We start from the raw sequence: 22,876 nt of genomic DNA, 5'->3' as shown, positions 1-22,876 counted from the left end.
TTGAAGCATGGTTATCAAAGGTTGTCTTTGTTTGCGTTTCAGCAAAGGGCTGCTCCTGAAATCCCTTCTCTCTCTTCTCTGCCAGGACATAAACTCATTCAAGCCCAATGTTTTAAAAACAACTCTGTTTTGTAGCCTACATCTATGGGGCGACAGGGAAAATATTAGAAGCTGAGGAGGGCTTGGATTGCAGATTGCGGGTAGCGCAAAAGAAAAGAAAAAGATCATCCAATGCAATCCCCTCGAGAAACAAGAGACAGGTCTTCAGATGCTCAAAAGATACAGTGGACGACCACAGATATGTCTGCATGGGCCAGAATACTCCAGGAGCAGCCCAGAGTATTCTGGCCCCAAAGCTGGCCCAATGTTCCTGTTACCTGGCACACACCAGGCAGCTGTTTGCAGATGTATCCCATTGTGCTGACTCCCGTCATCTCTGGTTATGTCCTCTGAGGTTAGAGCAAGGTGCCCAGCCGTGTGACTGACCTTGGGTGCTTTGTCTTGGTCAGAGAGAGCAATTTGGGCCAGCATCTGGTGCAGCAGGATGCATTGTAAACAGCCACCCAGCATCACTTTCCTAGGAGATCCAGAGCAAAAGGTGACCCTTACTAATCCGTTTTAAGGGTGGTATACCTCGGTATACCAAGAATGCCCCATGATAGGTCTGCCTTAGGGTTGCCATAAGTCAGAAATTACTTGAAGGCACATAACAACCATACCTTGGGGTCACTGCTGTACTGGGCACAGATTGTCCAGTTTACACCAGAATGGGGGTTTGGGCCCTGCGTTGTCCGGACCTATTGCCGTGGGAATCAGGAGCGAAAGTGTCATTTGGCCCATGAAGACAAGGCCCAAATTTCTAGCAATTATGTCTGAACTCACTAGAGAGCTGGGAGGGCAACCTGAGTTGTTCTGTCTACCAAGTTGCTCCCGGACACCTCCTAATTCCCCTCCAATAAAGGACTGTTGGCAGTGCCCACCAGGGCTTGAAAGCTGCCTTCAGGAGGAAGGGAAGAAATACCCTTCATACAACACCTAAGAAAGGACATAGCCTGTGTAACCACAGAGGACAGAAATATGCATCATAAACAGGATTCTAGGTCAGGAATGGCTTGAATCCTACTAACCAAAAATGATGCAGCAAGACAGAATGAGAAAATACCCCAAAAAGGCGACTACACCATGCCTAGCAAAAACTCACTGTCATTGCTAAAAGAAATAACCATCAGTGATGCTCCCAAGAGTTGCATGTAACGTAAGTAGCAAGAGGAAAGACAAGAGATTTCAAATTCCTCTTGCTCTGACACTCATCCTATTTTCCAAAGAAAGAAAAGGTTCCTCTAGGGTTGGCGGACCCCACCACTCCTTACAAACTAGTTAGCTTATAAACAGATGCAGGTGTCTAGGACTATTCCATGCAAAGGTACAGTTTCCTGGCAGAGAGTCTACAAACCGAAGAGGCAGGTTATAAATCATTTACCTGAAATGATACATTGCTTCTCTAGACAAAACTCTGCAGTTGGTTGAGAAAAGAAAGAGCTGCTTTCTTTGCTCCTTGGTCTCGTCGTTCCTTTAAAAAAAATAAAAACTTGGGAAGGGGAGGAATACTGTTAGTAGCAACTAGGGGAGGAAAAAAGGAAAAATGACAGTCTTCCTCTGCCAATGCTGGAGTGAAGGGCCACCCTTCCACAAGGACAAGCATGAGTCTCCTGTGAGCCGTTCGGGTCTGGACTAGATAATGGAGGTGGTGGATAGTCCAGATGTGAAAAGACAGCAGGAGTTTCTCTCTGAACACTTAATGCCAGATGGGGGGGAACCCAGACTAGGAAGGAGAGTCAGGAATGTGGAGTAAGGAAGGCCTGTTGAAACAGTTCAAGGGGCAAACAACAATTCAAGGGGCAAACAAGGAGGATCCTCCTTGTGTTGGCCAGACAGGGTAGGACACACAGATACTTGGCCCAGCGTAGCCAATTTTACTTTGAACTAAAGCAGACCTATTGAATTGATGGGATTTCCTTGCATCTTGTCTCATCATTTAACAAGTGATTACAGAGGTTTACGCTAGTTGGAGGAAACCAAGAGTAGGTGGGAGTATTTCTCACCCACTACTGTGCACTGGCATAAGGGGGGGGGGGGTCCATTGGCGTACCTCCATCAGGAGGATTCCAGCCTTGGACTACAACTCCCAGAATCCTTCAGTGACCAGGTCAGCTGGAAGACTGTGGGAACTGCATTCCAAAAAAACCAAGCTAATGTTTCCAAACTTCCCCTTCCAACGTTCCCCATCCCCTAAACTCAATAGCTTATATGAAAAAACAGGAGTGGTTGACAATCCCGAATTTGGTCAAGGCCTCTACAGGGTTAGCTTATGAATGCAAGGCTTGCTTGTCTTGGCTGTCACCTCTTGTGCAAATGGGAGCTTTTCAAGCCTTGGATTTTTAAGGGCTGGATATATAAAGCACAGAAGGAGAAGAGACTATACAGTACATGAAAACTGTTACCTGAGAGGTAAGCAGCTGGAAGGAAGGAAGGAAGGAAGGAAGGAAGGAAGGAAGGAAGGAAGGAAGGAAGGGTCTCCTTTGCAGAAAGAGAGCATTCTCTCTGTTGGCACAAATACACCCCTAACATTTGGGAGCCACATTCTAGAAAGCGATGCAGCTGATAAGCTGAAACCCAAGACACAAAAGGGATGTGTTTGACTTCAGATGAAGCATAGACTTTGGCACAATTTGGGCAAGAGTCAGGGATAGAATATGGGATGAGAGGATGCTTTGCCAGGTGCCACTATGTGGCAAGTACAGGCAGAGGCTGGAACCCACGACTTGTTCAAAAGCATTTAAAACCTAACCAGCAAAGTGGGTTTTAAATGGGAAGAGCAAGTCCCATGGCCGGCAGATAGCCCAGGACAAGAGGGCGGCTCATTGACAGGCAAGTTTGGCCAAACACAGAAAGGCTCAACTTGAGCTCAGCACAAATGGCTTCCATGCCAGCAATGCCAGAAAAGGTGCCGGGTGACTACAGGGACGCTTAGTACAGCCTTGGGGTGGGTGTACCACAAACATAAGTGCATATGGGGGAAAAAGGGATTTGTTGCGTTGAACAAAAGCAATCAACACTGTCAAATGAACAGAGGGGCACGCTGTTGTGGTGGCACACTTGCCAGTCTCCTGCTCACACCAGTTTCTGCCAAAGCAACTGAGTTTGTGTATTTGCAGGGCTGCTCTTCCTAGCTGCTCACAGTCTTGGAGAAGTCACCTTGTCCTCCGCCCCAAACCTGTCCAGCTCAACCATCCTCCGTAGTCAAGTGCTGCTGAAAAAATGCTCGATGCGGGGCACCGGTGCCAAAGCTTCAGAAGCAACCAGTCAGGTTCCGCACTGCAAAAGAAGTCTTTCTAGGATGGAGGTGCTGAACTGAAGCTCCGTCGGAGACGTGGGTGGAAGGCAGGAGAAGCGCTGGAGGTTTAAGGGACATGGGGTATATGGGCTCCTCCCCAGCCTTCAGTTTGCCCATCGCCTGCAGCAGTCAGACCCCTGTGCTGTGGATCTCCTCTTCCAGTAGGTTGATCTTGCTTCTGCTATCCTCTGAAGCAAAGGGAGAGAAAATAACAATTAATGTTCCCATCCCTGGAATCATCTGCTTCTTGCTCAAGGAAAAGCCATGCGCAGGATTCCACCTATGCTTAATCCCTAATCCTTTGCAGGTTGAATGTGCAAGCTACGAAACCAAGCTGGGTTTAGTATAATAGAGCAGCTATGAGTAAGTGCTGTGCACGGAGAAACCCTTACCAAATATATTAGGTCAGGGGTGGGCAACAGGTGGCCCATGGGTGGCCATTTTGTCCATTTAACTCTCATGGGGATTCCACCTCACCTCCATGCAAACTGGATCACCCTCCCGCACCCAGAAGATCTCTGTTGCCTTAGGTCAGGGAATGCAGCTGCTTCCACAAGACTGGGAGATTGTCTAAAGAGTGCTGTGAAGGCAAAGCTGGGTGGGTGGTTGGGAAACATCGGATGAGGTATATATTTACCTTGCCGTTTTCAAAAAAAAAGGCACTCCAGAATATGGCAGGGGGGACCTGTATTAAATGCAGTTCTCAATTGTGCCAAAGAAAGAGAGATTTAGCGGGAAGGCTGGAGAGAGAAAGGAAGAAACAGAAGAGACAGCAGAGATAGAGGTGTTTAGCATCCCGGAAGGATGAGGCAGAGAAAAAGAACAAGTGAAAAGGCAAAAGAGAACCAGCCTCCCTGGGAGAGTCAGTCTATGGAGATGTAAGCGCATGCGTTGCCCTCCTGTTTCATGCTCACTTCCCTTTCTCTCCCTGACACCCCCTTCCCTCTTTGAACACTCACTTATTTCTCTCTCCAACCCATTCCCTCCTCTATCCTCCCTTCTCTTCCTTCCTCTAACACTTCTCCCTGTTTTCTCTGAGACTCGCTTACCTCTCTTTCCATTCCTTTCTTCTCTGATCCCACTTTCCCACCTCTCCGACACACACATCCTTTAGCAACTTATACCTTCTCTCTTTCTCTGACAATACCTTCTTCCTCTACCAGGCACCCACTTCTGTTTCTCTCCCTGATACCCAGTTCAGATCTGTAAAATGGAGCACTACTTGGTGGGCACAGAAGCGCACACACGCACCTGCCGCAGCGTTTTTGTCATTCAGGAGCTTCGTCTGGCTGCTGGGGATGATCTTCAGTTCAATGTTGTCGGGTGACTGGGGGGAGTTCTGTATCCTTGAGGCCATGAGCGCATTGAGATATTGCAGCCGGGTCACCTGCCGGAAAAGAGGCCACAGTTCTGAGTGAGACCGTTTTGCACATTAACCACAACCTAGATGGAAATGAAGTGACTGGCTTGTCTCAAACTAGACATTGCTCCATAGTTAAAAGAAAAGAATATTATAAGCTCAGAGGTGGAAATGGGTTTATCTATTATACAGACAGCCTTCTGTATCCAGGGATTCTGCATCCATGGATTCAGCCATCTACAGCTTGAAAATATGTATTTTTAGAAATCTGAAAACCTTGGTTTTTTCATTTTATATATGGGATGCCATTTTACTATGCATATAATGGGACTTGAGCATTCACAGATTTTAGAATAATAATAATAATAATAATAATAATTATTATTATTATTAAGCTTTATTTACACAGTGCTGTAATACAATCAGTTAAAAATAGAATAAAATAAAATAAACCTGCCTAAAGCGTACATTCTACTAAAACAATATAACAAAATACATATTAATAATATTAACATTAAATAATAAAATATAGTCTATAAAATAAAAAAATATCCATGGGATCCTGGAACCAAACCCCAGCAGATCCTAAGGGCCTACTACTGGAGAGCTTTTCCAAAGATTTCTGTCCCAATATTTCAGATTTTGCACTACTGGATTCAGAAGATTTCCCCTTTTGCATCCCAAAAATACAGATGCATTGCATATCCTCCAAGGACAATCCTGATTGTCATCCTGTTCCTTGAGCTGCGTTTAAAATGTCCCAGTTTCTCTCTCCTCCTCCCCCTTTGCCCTCCACTTACTTCACTTCCTGCAAACTGAGTTTTTTCCCTAAATCTTTATAAGACTGCAGTAATTTGGAAGATTTCTGGGCGACAGGCTCCCTCCTGGTGCTTACCTTGATGAACTGCAAGTCAGTGAGAGCCCGGACAGTGTAGTCAGGACAGTACGCAGAGTAGTTGGTGGTCTCTGTGCATTCGAGCGACGACTGATCACGGCGGTTCATTCGGAGTGTGGACACTGGGGACTGATGCACTATTGGAGGAAACCACAATAAACCAAGAAGCTGTGGGCCACCACGGAAAGGACCCTGAAAATCCTGAACAGGTATCTAATTCTCACAAACAAGCCACAGAGCCAAAGATTTGAATCTCTCCTCTGCCGTGAATTCCCTTGGGGTCCTTAGGTAACACACTCTTTCTCATTCTCAGTTTCCCTCATTTGCAATAATGAAAGATAAAGAAAACTGGCCTATGAGGTTGTTGGAAGAGTTACTAAGACAAAATGTACAAAGACCAAGGCTTGGAAAGTTCATTTTAAAGAGAATGAACATAATAACATCCATAACTGACCAAGGTGAGGCTCTGGGTCCAAAAAGGCTCAGCTGTTTCTTAAAAGCTCTGAACATTAGAAAGCATCCTTTCAGCTCTAAATCTGATTAATTCAAAGTTTTCTTTGTGCAGAATGTCCACCTGGTTTTTCAGTTCCATCCAGTATACACAATATGATGACTTTTCAAAGAGACAGATCTGCTACTTTATTCCAGTATAAAAAGGCATGTGGGTGGGTGGGGAGAACAGAAATCTTCTGGCACTTTTAAGACTGATTTGACACATGTGGGGTGTATCTACACTGTAGAAATAATGCAGTCTGACACCACTTTAAGTGCTGCAGCTCCATCCTATTGGGAAGGGACTGCGCGCCTCACCTGAAGAAGGAGCTGTCAGCGCAGAGACGCCGTAATACGTGAAGGCCCCATTCTCAAACTTCAGCCCCTCTTTGCCGATCTCGACTTCGACCCTGCCCTGAATAGGAGGAAAAACAAAGCATCACAGTGAAGAGGTAGTCATGTCGGGGGCACAGGTGGGCAGGAGGGCAGATTAAGATACAGCCAAATTGCTTCTCAGTTACCAGTTCCAACACTAGAAAAGGGTCCTTTATTTTTGGACTCCTAGGATCTCCAAGCAGGCCTAGGGGGGTTCAGGGAATCATAGTATGAAAGAGTAGCTTTCCCAGCTTCTGTCCTAATCGATCTGATCCTTGGGTTCTTTAAGCTATTTCACAGGGCACCAATTCTATCATCTTTTGGACAGCCTTTTCCTCCTTCTCTGTTCACTTCTCTTTGAGCTAAGACATCTGGGATCCTTTCCTTTTTTTTTAATTGACTTATTAAAATATTTATAACCTGCACTTTCTGCTCCGTCAACAGAACAAACAAGGTGGATGTTTGCATTTGGATGTTCTCTAGGGTAAGCCATTGGTTTTAAAACATGATTGTTAGTTACCATGCAAGGCCTGAGAGCAGAGATGTGGCACACAGAGTTACAAAAACAAACAGCAGCTCAACCTTGTGCTGGGACATATGGGCTTATTACTTCTGATATAAGCAGACTCATGAATCAATCATTGAATGGTCAGTCAACACTTAAAATAAATCTGATTGATTCAACACAGAAAAAAAATAGAAGTGTAGGGAGGCTGCAAAAATTGCTGCCCTTTCTCCATCCCTGATACATAGGCTTCTGTTTTGGTCCAGCATGGCTCTTGTTATGATCTTATGAGGTTATCAGGACTCACCAATGTTGCTGCATATCCTAAGGTCCCACAGGGTTCAATGGGCATCATCCATCTTAACTCCCCACTGTAAGCCCCTGAGATAGTTGTTGTTTCATTGTGGCTTCCCTCAGCCTGGCAGCCTTTGGCTGCACTAACACAAGGCTGCTTATGGCTGCTGTGATCCACCATATTTTGAAGGTGCCTTCTTCCGGACATTGTGGCAAATTAAAACTGATGCTTCCCCACACAGAGCAAGCCCATAAATGGAGGCGTTTTGCTGGAGGGATGCTTTGAGCCAGACCTAGGTGCCTGGGACTGCTGGGAGTGACCTTCCTCCTTTCTCATGTGAAGACAGAGGATTGGGTTCTGCCACTCTTCCCCATCAGAGGTGGCTCCATTGCAGGCCCAGCTTTCCTCTTGCCTTAATGTCTTCCCTTCTCCTCATCCCTATCTGCATGAAGACAGGGAAGGCTAGATTGTATTACGCACCATAGGGGAGTGTATCTCATTTTGGGCAGGATGGAGCCATTGGGAGGAAGCGACCCAACTTCCTTCACCCAAGGCAGGAGGTGCTCTCAGTGGCTTGACTCAGAAGAAAGGAGGTGATGATGATGGTGGACAGCAGCACAATGGACCGTACCACCTTGAACTGTAGGTTATGAATAACTCAAACTAACAGTTCCTTCTTATATTTCTTTTTTAAAAGCACACCAAGCACCTCCTTGCAAACTGGCACATTAAGGACATGAAGCTGGAACATTATGCGACAGGATCTTGTAGCACCGTTGAGACTAACAGTGTGAAAGATGTTGCAACACAAGCTTTCATAGACTTGGTCTACTTCCTCAGAACATTAATGGCACATTAGAGAGAAAGGATCTACAATGAAGTTTTTCTAACCCATGGAGTTTTAAAGGAAGAGGGAAGCTTTCCAACAGCTTGCCATCTCCCCGGTCTCCAATGGCACAGTCCATTCTAGAACCTGAGCATGATGCCACCTCATTCTGATGGGGATGCCAGGCACAGAGCATGGAGAAGTTGCTTTTTTAAAAATGACAGCTCCCAGAATCCCCTAATAAGACTGACCATGGTGGCTAGGACTGGCCCCAAAAAGTGACATTTCCAAGCTATGGGCAAGCAAAACCTCAGACAACAACGTTCCATGTGATTGGGAAGTAGTATGAAGCCTCTGGACTGGTCAGACCATATAGCCAGTTGGATGAACCAGTTAGAAATTGCAGGATTAGGATGAGGGAGACTCAAATTCAACTCCGTCCTCAGTCACAAAACTCACTGGCTAACACTAGGCCAGTCACTCTGTCCTAGCCTAGCCTACCTCACACGGAAGTTGGTAGGAGGAAGAGATAACTGTTTGGACTGCCCTGAATTCCTTGTGCCACAGTTGGGACTGTGAATACAAATTCGTTATGGATGTATAACTCTAGGTTACATGTTCATAATGGAAAAAGAAGAGGAAGAGGAGAAGGAAGAGGAGCAGATGATTCCCAACCTTGTCCCACATCATGGCTCAGTGAAAAGGTGTACCTGCAGGATAAGGATGAAGTAATTGACCGGCTGGTTGCGCTGGTACAAGTAGTGGTCGGCGGCCATGCGGTTGCTCTCATCGAACTTCACCTCCTGGTTGACGCTGGGGTGCTTCAGCAGATGCAAGAGGACCTTTTCGGAGATTCGAGCTGGACTGAAGAGATCCACCTCTGGGGAATCGTGGGTGGGAAGAGGAGAGAGAAAAGGAAGCGTCAGCTGGCTCAAGCTTTGCATTTTTAAAACATCATTTTGAAAAAGTATGTGAAAATGAACTCAAGGGCTGGTCCCTCCCCTGACCTTACCTCTGGATAAGAAGCGCTGCGTAGCGAGGAGCAGCTGCGGAGAGATTTTCACCTTAGATTCATTATCAGACACTTTGAACAAAGAAAAGTCTTCTTTCCTGCGATCCATCATGGTCCCAAGCGGGGCTGGTTTCTTCTTCAATTTGTTGTCCCCTGGAAATGGGGGGGGGGGGGGGAGAAATTGGGGTGGGGAACGAAACAAGAGGAAACAGAAAAGATAAACCCAATCCACCCATTAGCACCGGCACAATGCTGGCCATGCAGGCTGGAGGATTCTGGGAGCTAGGATCCAAAATAATAATAATAATAATAATAATAATAATAATAATAATACTATGAATAATTTTTCCAAGCTCTTGCAAAGGCATAAAACACAACTGTTGTGGGCCTTCTTTAATTTGGTTCAAGAAATTCTATAGAACCAGGTTATGGGAGCAGGATTCCCAAATTCTGAGTCTTATTTTCATAAACAAGCCATATGTTTCATGCAAACAGACTTGAATGTGCCCAGGAAACGCATGGCCAAAGCTCAAAAACCAGGATGGGAATACGACTAGCCATTCCAGATTGACCAGAAGTATCTATCTTGTATTGAGTTGGACCATGGCCCCTATCCATAGAGATCTGACACTTCCTAATGACTATAAGACATTCTGGAAAGCGAGCCAAAGTGTTCATGCTTGTACAGAATGTACAAAGGATCCGCAATTTGGATCATTTTGGTGCACATTTGTTTTATTTCACCACACACTGCCCTAGGAATAAAGCAGGGATGAGAAATAAAGGAGGATAACCTTGTAGTAACCCATATCCATTTTGAATTTATTTCCAAGAACTGAACATTCAAAAGGGACCTCCAGCAAAACAACTGGAGTTCTTGGCCTAAAGGATAACAATGTATTACAGAAATAAAACAAATTATAACAGACATTATATATGGATATTCATATATAATTGAATTGCTAGATAAGACAATTTATGGGCAATATGTCAATGTCAGTGATGGGCATAGTATGGCCTGTGAGCCACATGTGGCCACTGGATCCCTCTTTTGTGGCCCTTGAAATCCATAAAAAGTCCCCTGAAGTCTCCCAACATTTACCACACTCTTTGGGCGATTGTCCCAAAATCATACAGAAAGTACTCTGAACGCATGACGACATGAGAAAATACTCCCATCTCTCCCCTACAAATGCCACAGAACTTGGCAGCCTTCTCAAATACCTCTATTTTGCTCTGAAGTCCTTCGCAAAATGGCGACAGGAAGTGCCACATCTCCTTTTTCTCTTGCAGCCCTCTCAAAATGGCAAGAGCAAGTGAAACGATGACACTTCCTGTACTCATTTTGCCCATTTTAACCATCTTTTACTCTATGAGTACTTGAGTTGAGTCCTTATCCAAAACGCTTGGGACCAGAAGTGTTTTAGATGTGGATTTTTGTTATTATTATTTTGGAATACCTGCATTTTTATATAGGTACATCTTGGAGATGGGACCCAAGTCTAAACACAAAATTCATTCTTTTAAAAAGAATTTTGTGCATGAAACCATGTTGGCGTACACTGAACGATTGGAAAGCCACCCATGACAAAAGTGTGGGTTTTGGGGATATTTTGGAATTCTGGATAAGGGAGACCCCCAACCTATTTGTCCTCTCCCTACCTCTGCAGAAGAGCTGCTTTTTTGCACCCAACTCTGTCCTTGGCATTCATAGAGAAAACAAAAATAGGTCCTGCAAACCTGAAATGTCTCTCTTGCTGTTCTAGGACATTTCTGACTTAGGAAAGGAAGGGGCAGAAAGACAGGACTAGAAGAAGTTTAAATAAATAAGCCCCTAACAGGCCATACCTGCATGGAAACCACTTACTGTAGTCATCTGACTCGTCCATGATCTCCGATTTTATGATCTCCTCGATGACGTCTTCCAGGGTCACCAAGCCCATGACTTCGTAGAAAGGGTCCCCTTCGCCTTCGTTGTTGACCTTCTGGACAATGGCCATGTGGGACTTACCTAAGGAGAAGAAAAGGAAAGCCCAGGGCTTAGCAGGAAAAGCACAGTCAAAAGCCACATGCCTCACACCATTCTGTGTGAGATAGATAGATAGATATGAAGACAAAAAGGTGAAGTACACATTATTTCTGGTCATCGGAGGGGAAAAAACTGTGCCGGGCTTGCAACTCTCTACAGTACAGTGTGTAGGGGTGTGTGTAAATCCTGTGTACATAAATCAACACATTTAAGATGTGGTGCTGGAGAAGAGTGCTAAGGATACTGTCCTGTGGATGGCCAAGAAGACCACAACTCTCCTTGGAAGCCAAGATGACGAAACTGATGCTATCATACTTTGGCTGCATCATGAGAAGGTAAGACTCATTGGAATAGACAACGATGCTAAGAAAGGTAGAGGGGAGAAGAAGGAGGGTAAGATCGCATGCAAGATGGATGAACGCAACCAGAGAGGCCATGGGCCTGGATCTGTAGGACCTGAGCAGAGCAGTGAAGGACAAGGAGGTCTTGGAGATGTCTCATCCACAGGGTCACCATAAGCTGGAGCCAACCTTAAGACCCGAGGTAGGCAACATGTTTGACCCGGGGGCCGGGTTGCTGTCCCTCACACAACTGGGGGGCCGAAGCCAAAAAAAAATAAAATTAAATAATCACACACACACACACACACACACACACACACACACATACCCCGGGGCAAATGTAGGACAAAAATTTCAAGTGGAGGACACTTTTTAAAAAAAGTGGAGGACACGCGGAAAAATTTGCTGATTTTTTAAAAAATGTTAATATAAATGCATGTTTCTGAGGCTTCTATAGACAATTGCCCCCCCTTGCCCGCCACTTGCCCCACTTGCCCGCCTCCTCCTGATAGGCCAAAGGCCCCGGCGGCAATCGGCGGCAGGACCAGGCTGGGGCTGGTCCCAAGGCCTCGCCGGGCCGGATCCGGCCCGCGGGCCGTAGGTTGCCTACCCCTGTTATAAAGTCTTGCCTAAATCCTATTTCTTAACTTACTACAGCCTAACTTAACTGAATCTTATTTTTTCTTGCAGCCAGATATGGAGGGGAATGGATTGTTCTTCTGGTCATCCAAGAATGGACATTCATCATAAGAGCCAACCCCTCATTCCCTGAATGGCACAGAGGAATTATCCATATACTTCTGCATATCTCCAAGCCTTCCGGTTTGGCTGCCACGACTCTTTCTTACTGATTTTGGCCAAAGGCTGCCTCTGATGATCTAAACCAGGGGTAGGCAATCTTTTTGAGCCGGGGGCCGGGTTGCTGTCCCTCAGACAACTGGGGGGCCGAAGCCAATATATAAATAAATAAATAAATAATTCTTTAAAAAAATTAATTAAATAAATAAACTGGGACAAATGTAGGACAACATTTTCAAATGGTGGATACTTTTTTTAAAAAAAGTGGAGGACACGCAAAAAAAATTGCTGATTTTTTAAAAAATATTAATATAAATGCATGTTTCTGAGGCGTCTATAGACAATTGCCCCCCTTGCCCCTGCGCACGAGAGGCCAAAGGCCACGGCGGCAATCGGTGGCAGGACCGAGCTGGGGCCGGTCCCAAGGCCTCACCGGGCCGCATCCGGCCCGCGGGCCGCAGGTTGCCTACCCCTGCTTAAGACAGTTAACAACAACAACAAAGTCACTAACAGGATGCTGGCCACAGACTCCTGCAGAGCCCTTCCTAAGATTGCTGCAAAGAGCTCAGCTCTCCCTTCTGGCTCTGAGCTTCTCAAGGTTTTTAAACCACACCCCGGTTGCCTGGAATTTGCCCCATGAGCTCACCTTGGCCGGCTGCCATTCGGTGGACCAGAGACCTTTCAAATATTAGCAGGAGGCTGTTTTGCTCACTCGCTGGGCTCCCTAACGGCAGATGCCGCCACTTGTGACATTTTGCACAAACAGGAGCCGGTGTCTGCATTTGGACAAGGGGATCCAGGAGAAAAGAGGCAAGGAAGGCGGTCATCCATTAGAGCATGCATGAGGTTTGGTGGGAAAACTCAGGAGAGACCCCTTGTAACAGCGAGGATTAACTATCTCGGCCCAGAGAAATCTTTGCATCCAAGGAAGGAAATCCAGACTGCATCCCTCTCTGAGGACTCCATCATATTAATACTGGGACATTCTCTTGCACAAGATGCATTACTGAAATGAAACAAGAGAGTTTCCTAGAGTAATTCCAGCTCAGTCATGAAACCCATTGGGCAAGTCACACTCTCTCAGCTTCAGGGGAAGGCAATGGCATACCTCCTCTGACCAAATCTTGCAAGGAAAATTCCATGTTAAGGTGCCTTTGGTTTGCCTTAAGTCGGAAATGACTTGAAGACACACAAGAACAACAACAACTACTGTGCTTCCTGGGTCTGTTCCACCCATCCGCCATAAAAACCACCTTCATGCAGCCTTCCCCTAAACTGTTGCCCTCCAGCTAACTTGAACTACAATTCCCATCATCCTCCCATTGGCCTTCTTCAGGGATGGGGATGTTGCCAGAGTGCAAGCCTCATCATTCCTCACTGTCAGCCATGCTGACAAGGGAGTCCACAATATCTGGGCAAGTATAGGTTTCCCATCTGGGAGTTGCAATCCCCAAAAGGATGTTTTCCAGGTTATGAAGTAGATCTCTTCTTCTTTTGCTGAGATCCTGAGCAGTAGAAGCACAAAAAAGGGGGCAAGAGAGGAAGAAAAACCATCCTTCCTTCAAAGGCTATTGTGTCCCCCTCTTTTTGGAAGCTAGGATGAGTAGCAGGAAAAGCATCCTGTTCATTTCCGTCAAATGCCAGGATAAGTGTGTATGTGTGTGTTATAAGTAATGACAAGCAAGGCTGGAATATTTGGGGCTGGGGGGGGGGTGAAGGGAGGAAAGAAAGGCTAATTTCCTTAAGAAGCTTAATCTCCTATTAGGGGCTTGGTGCAAGGATGGCAAACTGAACCTAGGAACGTGTGCATTTTGCTCAGCGGCGGCTTGGCCAGATCCTTGTAACTATGCAAAGGTCAAAGGTACCATCCGCTTAGGGTTGCCATTCATCAGGACCTCCAAACCGGGACAAATGTAGGACAAAATGTTCAAATGTAGGACACATTTTTTTTGTGTCCTACATTTGAATAGGAGCCTTCGAGGCTTTCCCTCTGGGCCTGGGCCCCGCCCTCGGCGGGGGCGGAGCCCAGGCAGTGAGGGACTCATCCCCTTCAGGGAGGCTTTCCCTCTGGGCCTGGGCCCCGCCCTTGGCGGGGGCGGAGCCCAGGCGGAGAGGGACTCCTCCCTTTCAGGGAGGCTTTCCTTGCAAGCCTGGGCCCAAGCGGCAAGCGAAAGCCTCCCTCAGCTTGCTATATCTCGCCCGGGAGCAGGGGCAATCCCGGGGACGGGGCCAAACCAGGCCGTGACCGTGTGGCCCTGCCCCAAACCGGGAAAGTCCCGCCCCCAGGCGGGATATGGCAAGCCTACATCCGCTATTCCTGCCAAATGTGTGAGATGAGGAAGGAAGAAAGGAGAGAAAGAAATGGGGAGGTCAGGGGAAGAGGTCCTTTACTAATATAGAAAAATAACAAACCTTGCATACTGTATAGCAAGCAAAACGAATTGCATCACTAATAACTAACTGCGCTTTAATAACAGGCCAGCACCCTGTTCGGCTGTTACGAGATCGCAATCTGGATTTACAATCTTATAACTGCTGGGGATTCACATTTACGGTCATTAATGACTGCATGTGGCCCCAAAAACTACCTTTCAGACGGGCAGAGCTTCAGCTCAAGGGTTTCCAAGGTATGTCAGACAGGGGTGCTGGGAAAGGTGGCTTTTCTTTTTGGTGGTGGCACTGTCTAAATACCCTGAAGGCATCAAATACCATCTGATCTTGGAATCTAACCAAGGTTTGTATTTGGACCACTACTAAATACCAGGCGCTGGGGCCTCTGTTTCAGAGAAAGAAGCTGGCAAAACCACCTCCGAGTATTCCTTGCCTAAGAAAACCCCATGAAATGCATGGGGTTGCTGTACATCGACAGGAGATTTGAAGACATACACATACACTATCATCTTCATCCAAAAAGGGATTCAGAGACACAGCTGTGTTAGTCTAGAAAAATCAGTCTGCAAAGGGATCTTCTGGCACCTTTGAGACTAACTGAAAGAAAGAAGCGGATAGCATGAGCTTCCGTAAACTTAATAATAGGCTCAAGTTTTATCACACTGGGCATGATTTTGACATTAAAGAGAGATTAAAGCACATTTAAAGCATCCCGCCAATGAAGTGGAAATGGCAAATAATTGTGCGAACAATTATCATAAGCAATTGCGCAAATAAAGTGATATTGGAAATGCATTGTCGCTGAAATCCTGAAAGTAAAAAGATGTGCATTAATGCTTCTTTGTCACCACTTTAATGAAGGCTTTTGTGTGACATCATGTGAAGTCGTGATGCGTAAAGACGTGATTTTTCCAGGATATTCATGGGATAAACTCCCAACCCCCTTTGTGTAATAAACTCCATAGAAAGCTCATGCTACTAGCTTCTTCCCCCCCCCCCCCCAGTTATCTCAAAGGTGCTACAAGATCCATTTGCACACTGTGCAAAAGACTAGCATAAAATTCCACAGACTTCCTTGCATCTGAGGAAGTCTACAAGAGCTTGCAGACCAAGTCTAGAAAAGCTGATGCTATAGCTTCTTTCGCACAGTTGGTCTCAAAGGTGTTACGAGATCCCTGTGCATATCATCCAAAAAGTAATTCTCATCTGAAATAGGTCACAGTCCCCCAAATCAGCACCTGAAATAGATCTCTAGTCACTTGTGCCTTCAATTTTTTAATTTCTATTCATTTCTTGCTTTTTCAGGCCTAGTGCAGCCTTCAGAAGATTGACCACCAGCCCTTCCAAAGCTGTCACCCCAGTTCTGGATTGTTTCACTTTTGTCTTCATGTTAAAAAATGTACTCCTCTGCATAAGCCCTGGCCTGCAGATGGGACTAAAACAATCCCAATAAAGGTTGCTCTCCGTGAGAACCAGTCCAGAGTCAAGTGAGGATACGCACCCGCACCAGATAATAATGCAAGGCCAATGGCCATCACAACCCTTCAACAAAAGAATCTGCCCTGCAAAACAGCCACAGCCTCCGTCATTACATGCAGAGGGAAGTCCTGAGGGTTAAAAAAGGGTTATCACACCCTTTATTGCAGCAGATGGAAGGCCTAGATAGCCAGAGGCTTGATTTATGTATGCAGGTGTTGAATCTCCCTTATCTGAAATGCTTGGAGCCAGAAGGGTTTTGGAGTATCTGCATTTGCATATATGAACTCTCTTGGAGATAGGACACAGATCTAAATGCAAAATTCATTTACGTTTCACGTACACCTTACGCAAAAACCTGCACAATTTTTATACATTGTTTTAAAATAATTTTGTGCACACAACAAAGTTTGGGTACACCAACCATGGCAAAACCAAGGTGTTACTATCTCAGCCACCCATGAGTATTTTGGGTTTCGGAATTCTAGTTAAGGCGAGACTCAACCTGTATCCACTTTCTAGGCAGCCAACTGGCTTGGTTAGCTGTGATAAGGAAAGACTGCTCCTTGGTGACTGCGGAGGCTTATGTTTCTTAGCTAGAAGACAAATTGTTCTTTTGTGTGTGTGTGTGTGTGCTACATATCACTAATGAGAACTCACTGCGCAAGAGGACCAGTCACTTCCCCAGATTGTTCAGCAAGGATGATGTATACAACTAACATGCAACTCAGAATCTGGGAAGACAACTGAAATTCAATGAAAGCAGGTTGTCATACTTCACCAATAATCTTCCATTAAAAGTATTTTGCTAAGGGAAGTGTGTAATATGCTTCTGGTTTGAGCACTGGACTATGACTCTGGAGACCAGGGTTCAAATCCCTGCTCTGCCATGTAAACCCACTAGATGTCTTTAGGCAAGTCACAATTCTCTCAGCCTCAGAAGAAAGCAAAAGCAAACCCTCTCTGAACAAATCTTGCCAAGAAACCCCAGTGCTAAGTTCGTGAAACGGTACTTTAGGGTTGCCGGAAGTCGGAAAGAACTTGAAGGCACACAACAACAACAACAACAAAGTTGCTAAGACCTCTAAGTGTTGTCCTCCTGCATGCAAAAACGCTTTGAAAGCTGTCACATATTCATTCATTTGCACACACATATACTTCTTAAAGCGATGCTACAACTGGCTTCATTTTGTCAGTGTGAGCACCATGCGCCTGCAGGAAATAAACAAATATTCCCACACACTCAGATCTCAGGCAACTCATGCGCACTCATGTGTTCCTTCCATGGCACTGAAACATTAAAACTGGAGGCAATGCAGAGACAATAGCCCTTCCTTCTATTGTACTGCTTAACTTGCCTGAACAGAACTGCAAGCCAGGGAACCCTATAAACTCTTTACAAAGTACATATCTTCAGATGATAACAAGCACTTGAAGGGTTTATGGGGTTCAAAAGCTGGCAATGCTCTTAGATAATGAGGTGGCCCAAGAAAAGTTCTTTCTGCCTGCTCTAAAAAGGCTTATACAGAAGGGAACCAAGGCTCTTCAAAGCCCCAAGATCAAATCCCACTTTCGCCAGCATCCTGCCAGGCTATCCAACCTTTTTCAAAGCAGCTATGCCAAGAAATAAAGCTGTGACCTTCTGCAGGCGCCTCCCTGAAGCCGCTGAAGCCAGTATAATTTCACCAGTAAAGCCAAGTCAGACCTGGTTAACTCTTGCGATAGGGAACATGAGAATACCAGGGATCTCCAGATGATGTTGGAAAGAACACCTCTCTAAAACCCTGCCAGTCTGAGTTGACAATATCAGACTACATAAACCAATGTACTGGCTCCGTACAAGGCAATTTTGATAGGATATGGACTCCTGTCGTTGTTGTTGTTGTGTGCCTTCAAGTCACTTCCGACTTATGATGATCCTAAGGCAGACCTATTATGGGAGAAGATCAGGTGTGATGGTCAGGCAGTCTCCTAAGGATGTTCCTTCACCATTTCTGATCTTCTTCCTGGGAACCTTGGATAAAAAAACTTATAAGAGCCTTCCCAAAATGGAGTCTGAAACCCAAGTGTCTACTCTACTAGTGGTGATGAGTCGCCAGAGTTTGTCATACCTTCTCCCCCTGGTCTCCAGATCCCAGAGGTGGACAACTTTCCATCTAGACCAGTGGTTCTCAACCTTCCTAATGCCGCGACCCTTTAATACAGTTCTTCATGTTGGGGTGACCCCCGACCATAAATCGGTTCCTAAGACAATTGGAAATACGTATCTTCCAATGGTCTTAGGCAACCCCTGCTAATGACCCTCCAAAGGGGTCGCGACCCACAGGTTGAGAACCGCTGACCTGGACTAAGTCTGTGCTTTGAGGGCACCTCTTTTACCTCGCTTGAATTCCTCCAGCACAGCATCCAGCTTGGTGTCGTTGAAGACGAAGTGGAGTGGGTGGTTGTAGAACTTGATGATGGTGCTGAGCGGGGTGCAGTCGTCCGGGTCCACCATGGCCAGGTCCTTGACATAGAGCATGTCCACCAGGTTGGTGCGCTCGTCCTCATAGACGGGGATGCGGGTGTAGCCGCTCTGCATGATGGAGGACATGTTGTTGAAGTCCAGGACGGCGTTGGCGTTGAGCATGAAGCACTCGTCCAGCGGCGTCAGGACGTCCTCGACGGTCTTGTTCCGCAGGGCCCCCTTGCTGAACTCCTCCCGCACAAACTCGTTGTACGGGTCGCTGTTGCGCACCATGTCCAGGATCTTCTCCCGCAAGAGGCAGGTGCTGGTGTCGTGGCGCAAGGCCAGCTCCAACACTTTGCTGAGAGGCAAGGAGATGGGGAACGTCAACAGCATGCAGAGCTGGGTCAGCCAAAGCCCTCGCGGGGCCAACAAAAGACCCCAGCGTGAACTCACCACAAAGGGCAGCACCTCCGCCAGAAGGAAGACCAAGCCGGCCACACCGAAGATGGCTGGTGCCAACAGCCCCACGGCACGGTAGAATAGCACCGCCAAGGCGGCGTTGGCCAAGGAGCTCAAGAGCAACAGAGAGCACAGGACGAAGGTCCCCCGTTGGCGCACTGGCTCTAGCGTTTTCGACGCCTCCCGTTCTGACTCCGAGCCACAGTCGCGCAAGACGTACAGCTCCACAGGGTCTAGCCACAATGTGCCCAGCTGCAAGGTCCGGAGCAATGCCAGCAGGGCCAAGAGCAAGGCCACTAGAGTGCCCAGCAACCAAGGTGCCAAGGGTGGGGGCAGTGCCACTGCGGCCACTCGCCCGCCTCCGCCTTCGTCTTCCGTCACCAAGATGGCATCCCCAGGGGCGGCCGGCGCCCACGCGTGCCCGGGTCCAGCCGGACTGCAGAGTCGGTACCGTCCACGGCTGACCGCTGGGGCCACTTTGATGGTCACCAATGCAGCGTGGTCCCCGATGGGGTGGACTTCATGGACAAGGAGTTCCTCGGCGGCGATGGGCGCAACGGACGGACCCCCACTTGGGATGGCGCAGGGGGTCTCCGCGGGGACGAAGGCCACCCAGGGCCAACTGTGGTTGCTGAGGCCGGTGCCATAGAGTCTTAAGCGGAATGTGGCCCCCGGCGTGGCCCGCACCAGCCCCCCGACGGCCGTGGCACCCTCCTCCAGGCGGAAGCCCAGCACCCTTGGGTGGGGAGTGGCCCCTTCCTGCAAGGCCCTGGCCCCCAGTTTTTGGGGGTCCCTGGTCAATGTGGGGCTCAGTGGCCCCTTTCCCAGCAGGGCTCCCCCTGGGGCAGTTGCACAGCCCAGCCACAAGGCGGCAGCAAAGCGCAATGGCCAGCTGCCTTTGCCCACCAGAGCCATGGCTGCTGCAAGAGACAGGCAAAGCAGCAGTAGCAGCAATAGCCAGGGGGAGTGGACTACTGAGACACACAGAGAGCAGGGTCAGCTGACTCCACGTTCAACCGAACCCGGCTGCGGGCGGCTCAGCCAATACGAGCGCGGCACTGGAGGCGCTCGGCCAATCGGGAGGCGCCGGGGCGTGGCAGTCGGGAGAAGAAAGAAGAGGCCCTCTGTCCAAGTTCGGTAGAGGCGCGTTATAAACAAGGAGGAGGGAGGGGAGGGGGCAGGGAGAGGAGATTTAAAGGGGCCGCGTCCCTTTTTGGGGAAGATTCAATTGGGAACAATGGGAGGGATTGTTATTGTTATTATTATTGTTGTTTATTTATTTATTTACTGTATTCATCAATAAAACAAAATTTATTATTTTAATCCCACAGTTTTGGGAGGATGAAGTGGAGGGGGGCTTGCTCAGGAGTAATGTTGCTAGGATTATTTTTTGAGGGGAGATTAAGGGGAATAATAATAATAATAATAATAATAATAATAATTGTTTAATTAAGGGGATTTTGCCCCATGCAAAAAGGGGTTTTGGAATTTAGCAAGTAGGGGCTACTTTTATGTAGGAATAAAGCATTTGGGGCCCATTTTTAAATGCCCTGGGCTCCATGCTAAAGGATTCTGGGATTTGTAGTTTTTGTGTGGCCTCGGATCTCTTGGGAAGAGAAGGCCAGAGACCTTGGGAAAACTACAGATCCCAGCCTGACAGAACTCTTTACCTCCAGACCAGGACCCTATGCTAAAGGATCGTGGGATTTGTAGTTTTATTGAGGCACCAGAGCTCTTGGGAACAGAAGGCTAGAGACCTTGGGAAAACTACAGATCCCAGGATTCCACAGGAGCTGTGTCAAAATTATTATATGTGCATAACATTACTTTCAGGCAGTGTGTATTATAAACTGTATATGAAAACGTAAATGAATTTCATGTTCTACAAGATATGATCCTATTACGCATATGCAAATGATCCCAAAATCGGTGCGCAATGCTCTTTGTTTACATGCACATTTTGGGTTTTAATTTGATTTTTACAAGTTTTATGTTCGAATGTTTTTATCAATATTGTTTATTGATAACGTTTATATAACTTTGGGATGCTTTGGTCAAAGACCGTCAATAAATAAACGAATGAGCGTGACTTGCCCTAGGTCTCCCAATGGGTTTCCATGGCTGGTCTGAGATTCGAACCCTGGCCTCCAGAATCCCAGTCCAACACTGAAACCACTAGGCCAAATGACAATACGGCTATCATTGATATATTGCACGGCCGAGTCAGGATTCGAACCCTGGTCTGCGACACTCATAATTTATAATGCACCGTTTGCATGCGGTGAATGAAACGCTTGGCCTGGAAATGTGCGGCTGGATCCTCTGGGGCTTAACTGGGGCAGTGCCTTCATTTGGGGACAGCTAAGTCTCCATTGTCTTTGAATAAATATTGATGTTTGTGGGCACAAAGAGCCTGGGTCGCCTGGCACCTCCTTGGCAAGGCTTCCCGAAAAGGAGGGGACAGTTTTGTCATTCATTGACAATTAATAGGCGGCTCAAGGAAATGTAGCCCGGCAAGGTCACCTTCCACTCTGCAAAGAATGCAAATAAGAAGGACAGCAGGACCGAAACCAGTTTGAATCCATCGTTTCAGCCCAGTAAACCATTTTTACTGGTGCAATTTGACACCCCTTTTTTAATTGCCATGCTGTCCTGGAATTTGTAGTTTGGACTCTTTGGCAGAGAAGGTGACAGGCCTTAAAAAAAGCCCTATAGATCTCCAGCCCTTGAAGCGGGTGCCAAAACAGGTTATGCATATAAGATTTTGGACAAGGACGCTAGAGACCAGGGTTCGAATCGACTTTCCCGTTCATCCAGTTTGCATACACCTTTACCATTCAAATCTTTATTTTCTTCCATTCAAAAGTAATGCTTTTTCCCCAGCACTTCTTTTGTATATTTAAAATCTAGCTTAATGTATTTCGATCGCTCTCAGTGCGTACAATCAGCGTCTCGACAAATGTAAGTTTACCTTCTCACAGTAGTATTGGAGCCCAGTCCTGTTCTACTTTGTGTAAGTTTCATCTTTTTAATTTAACAGCTAATATATCCATACTCATCGTATCAATTCCTTTTCCAGATCCCAGTGAGTTTTTTACGCTCGAGCGGGGATTTGAACCCTGGCCTTTGGAGTTGTAGTGCAACGCTGAAAATGTGTGATGAAATCACCTTTGTTCACATACATGCGCAGGTGTGCGCATTGGTGTTGTCAAGCTGCATGTTGGCATAAGACGACCCCATGGATTTCCTAGGGTTTTCTTAGGTAAGAAGACTCAGAGGTGGTTTGGACAATTCCTTCCTCTGAAATATTGCCTATGGCACTGGGTATTTGTTGGTGGCCTCCCATCCATGTATTAACTAGGGTTCACCCTGCTTAGCTTCCAAGATCAGATGCGATTTGGTGCTGCACATGTGTGTACCTTCAAGTCGTCTTATCAACATAAGGCAACCCCATAAATTCCCTATGGTTTTCATAGTCCGCGGCAGTGGCTCTCCTAATGCCTTCCTCTGAATTGCAGCCATGTTATCATCAACTGAATGACTGCAAATTCTGTAGAGGAGCAGAGGTTGGCCAAAAAGTTGGCAACCCTAATAAGTTGTCTCCTTGGAACTGTCTTAACTTTCAACGTAATGTATATGTTTCCAAGTACAAGAAATCCAAAATACACTGTCTTGTGGCTTTTGGATGCTGTTGTTCTTGTATGATCCTGCAACCATGTTGCTCCAGGAATTACAAGAGCAATCCAAAAAGGAAGAAGCGCTTTGAAACAGTAAAATAT

General features: G+C 46.6%; 1 protein-coding gene across 2 annotated transcripts; it reads right to left on the bottom strand.

Moving 5' to 3' along the window:
• Window positions 1-47: 47 nt before the first annotated feature.
• On the bottom strand, window positions 48-20,041 carry CNNM3 (cyclin and CBS domain divalent metal cation transport mediator 3). 2 transcript variants are annotated; one of them, XR_016282379.1, is made up of 9 exons: window positions 18,569-20,041; window positions 11,022-11,165; window positions 9,155-9,307; window positions 8,853-9,022; window positions 6,460-6,556; window positions 5,650-5,786; window positions 4,646-4,781; window positions 4,032-4,134; window positions 48-3,582 (listed from the first exon to the last, which is right to left on the bottom strand). XR_016282379.1 is itself a non-coding variant. In XM_089539078.1 (8 exons), exons 1-8 carry the CDS (start codon window positions 20,010-20,012, stop codon window positions 3,524-3,526), a joined length of 2,340 nt encoding a protein of 779 aa, XP_089395204.1. In that variant the 5' UTR covers window positions 20,013-20,041; the 3' UTR covers window positions 48-3,523. The 2 variants fall into 2 exon arrangements, 1 of the variants encoding a protein (XP_089395204.1); XM_089539078.1 differs by lacking the exon at window positions 4,032-4,134.
• Window positions 20,042-22,876: the final 2,835 nt, after the last annotated feature.

Source organism: Sceloporus occidentalis, unplaced genomic scaffold (genome assembly GCF_023333645.1).
Source record: "Sceloporus occidentalis isolate IW3139 unplaced genomic scaffold, rSceOcc1.0.p SCAF_9, whole genome shotgun sequence".
NCBI lineage: Eukaryota > Metazoa > Chordata > Lepidosauria > Squamata > Phrynosomatidae > Sceloporus > Sceloporus occidentalis.
Note: the sequence above shows the minus strand (reverse complement) of the source record. Positions and strands in the feature narration are given on the sequence as shown.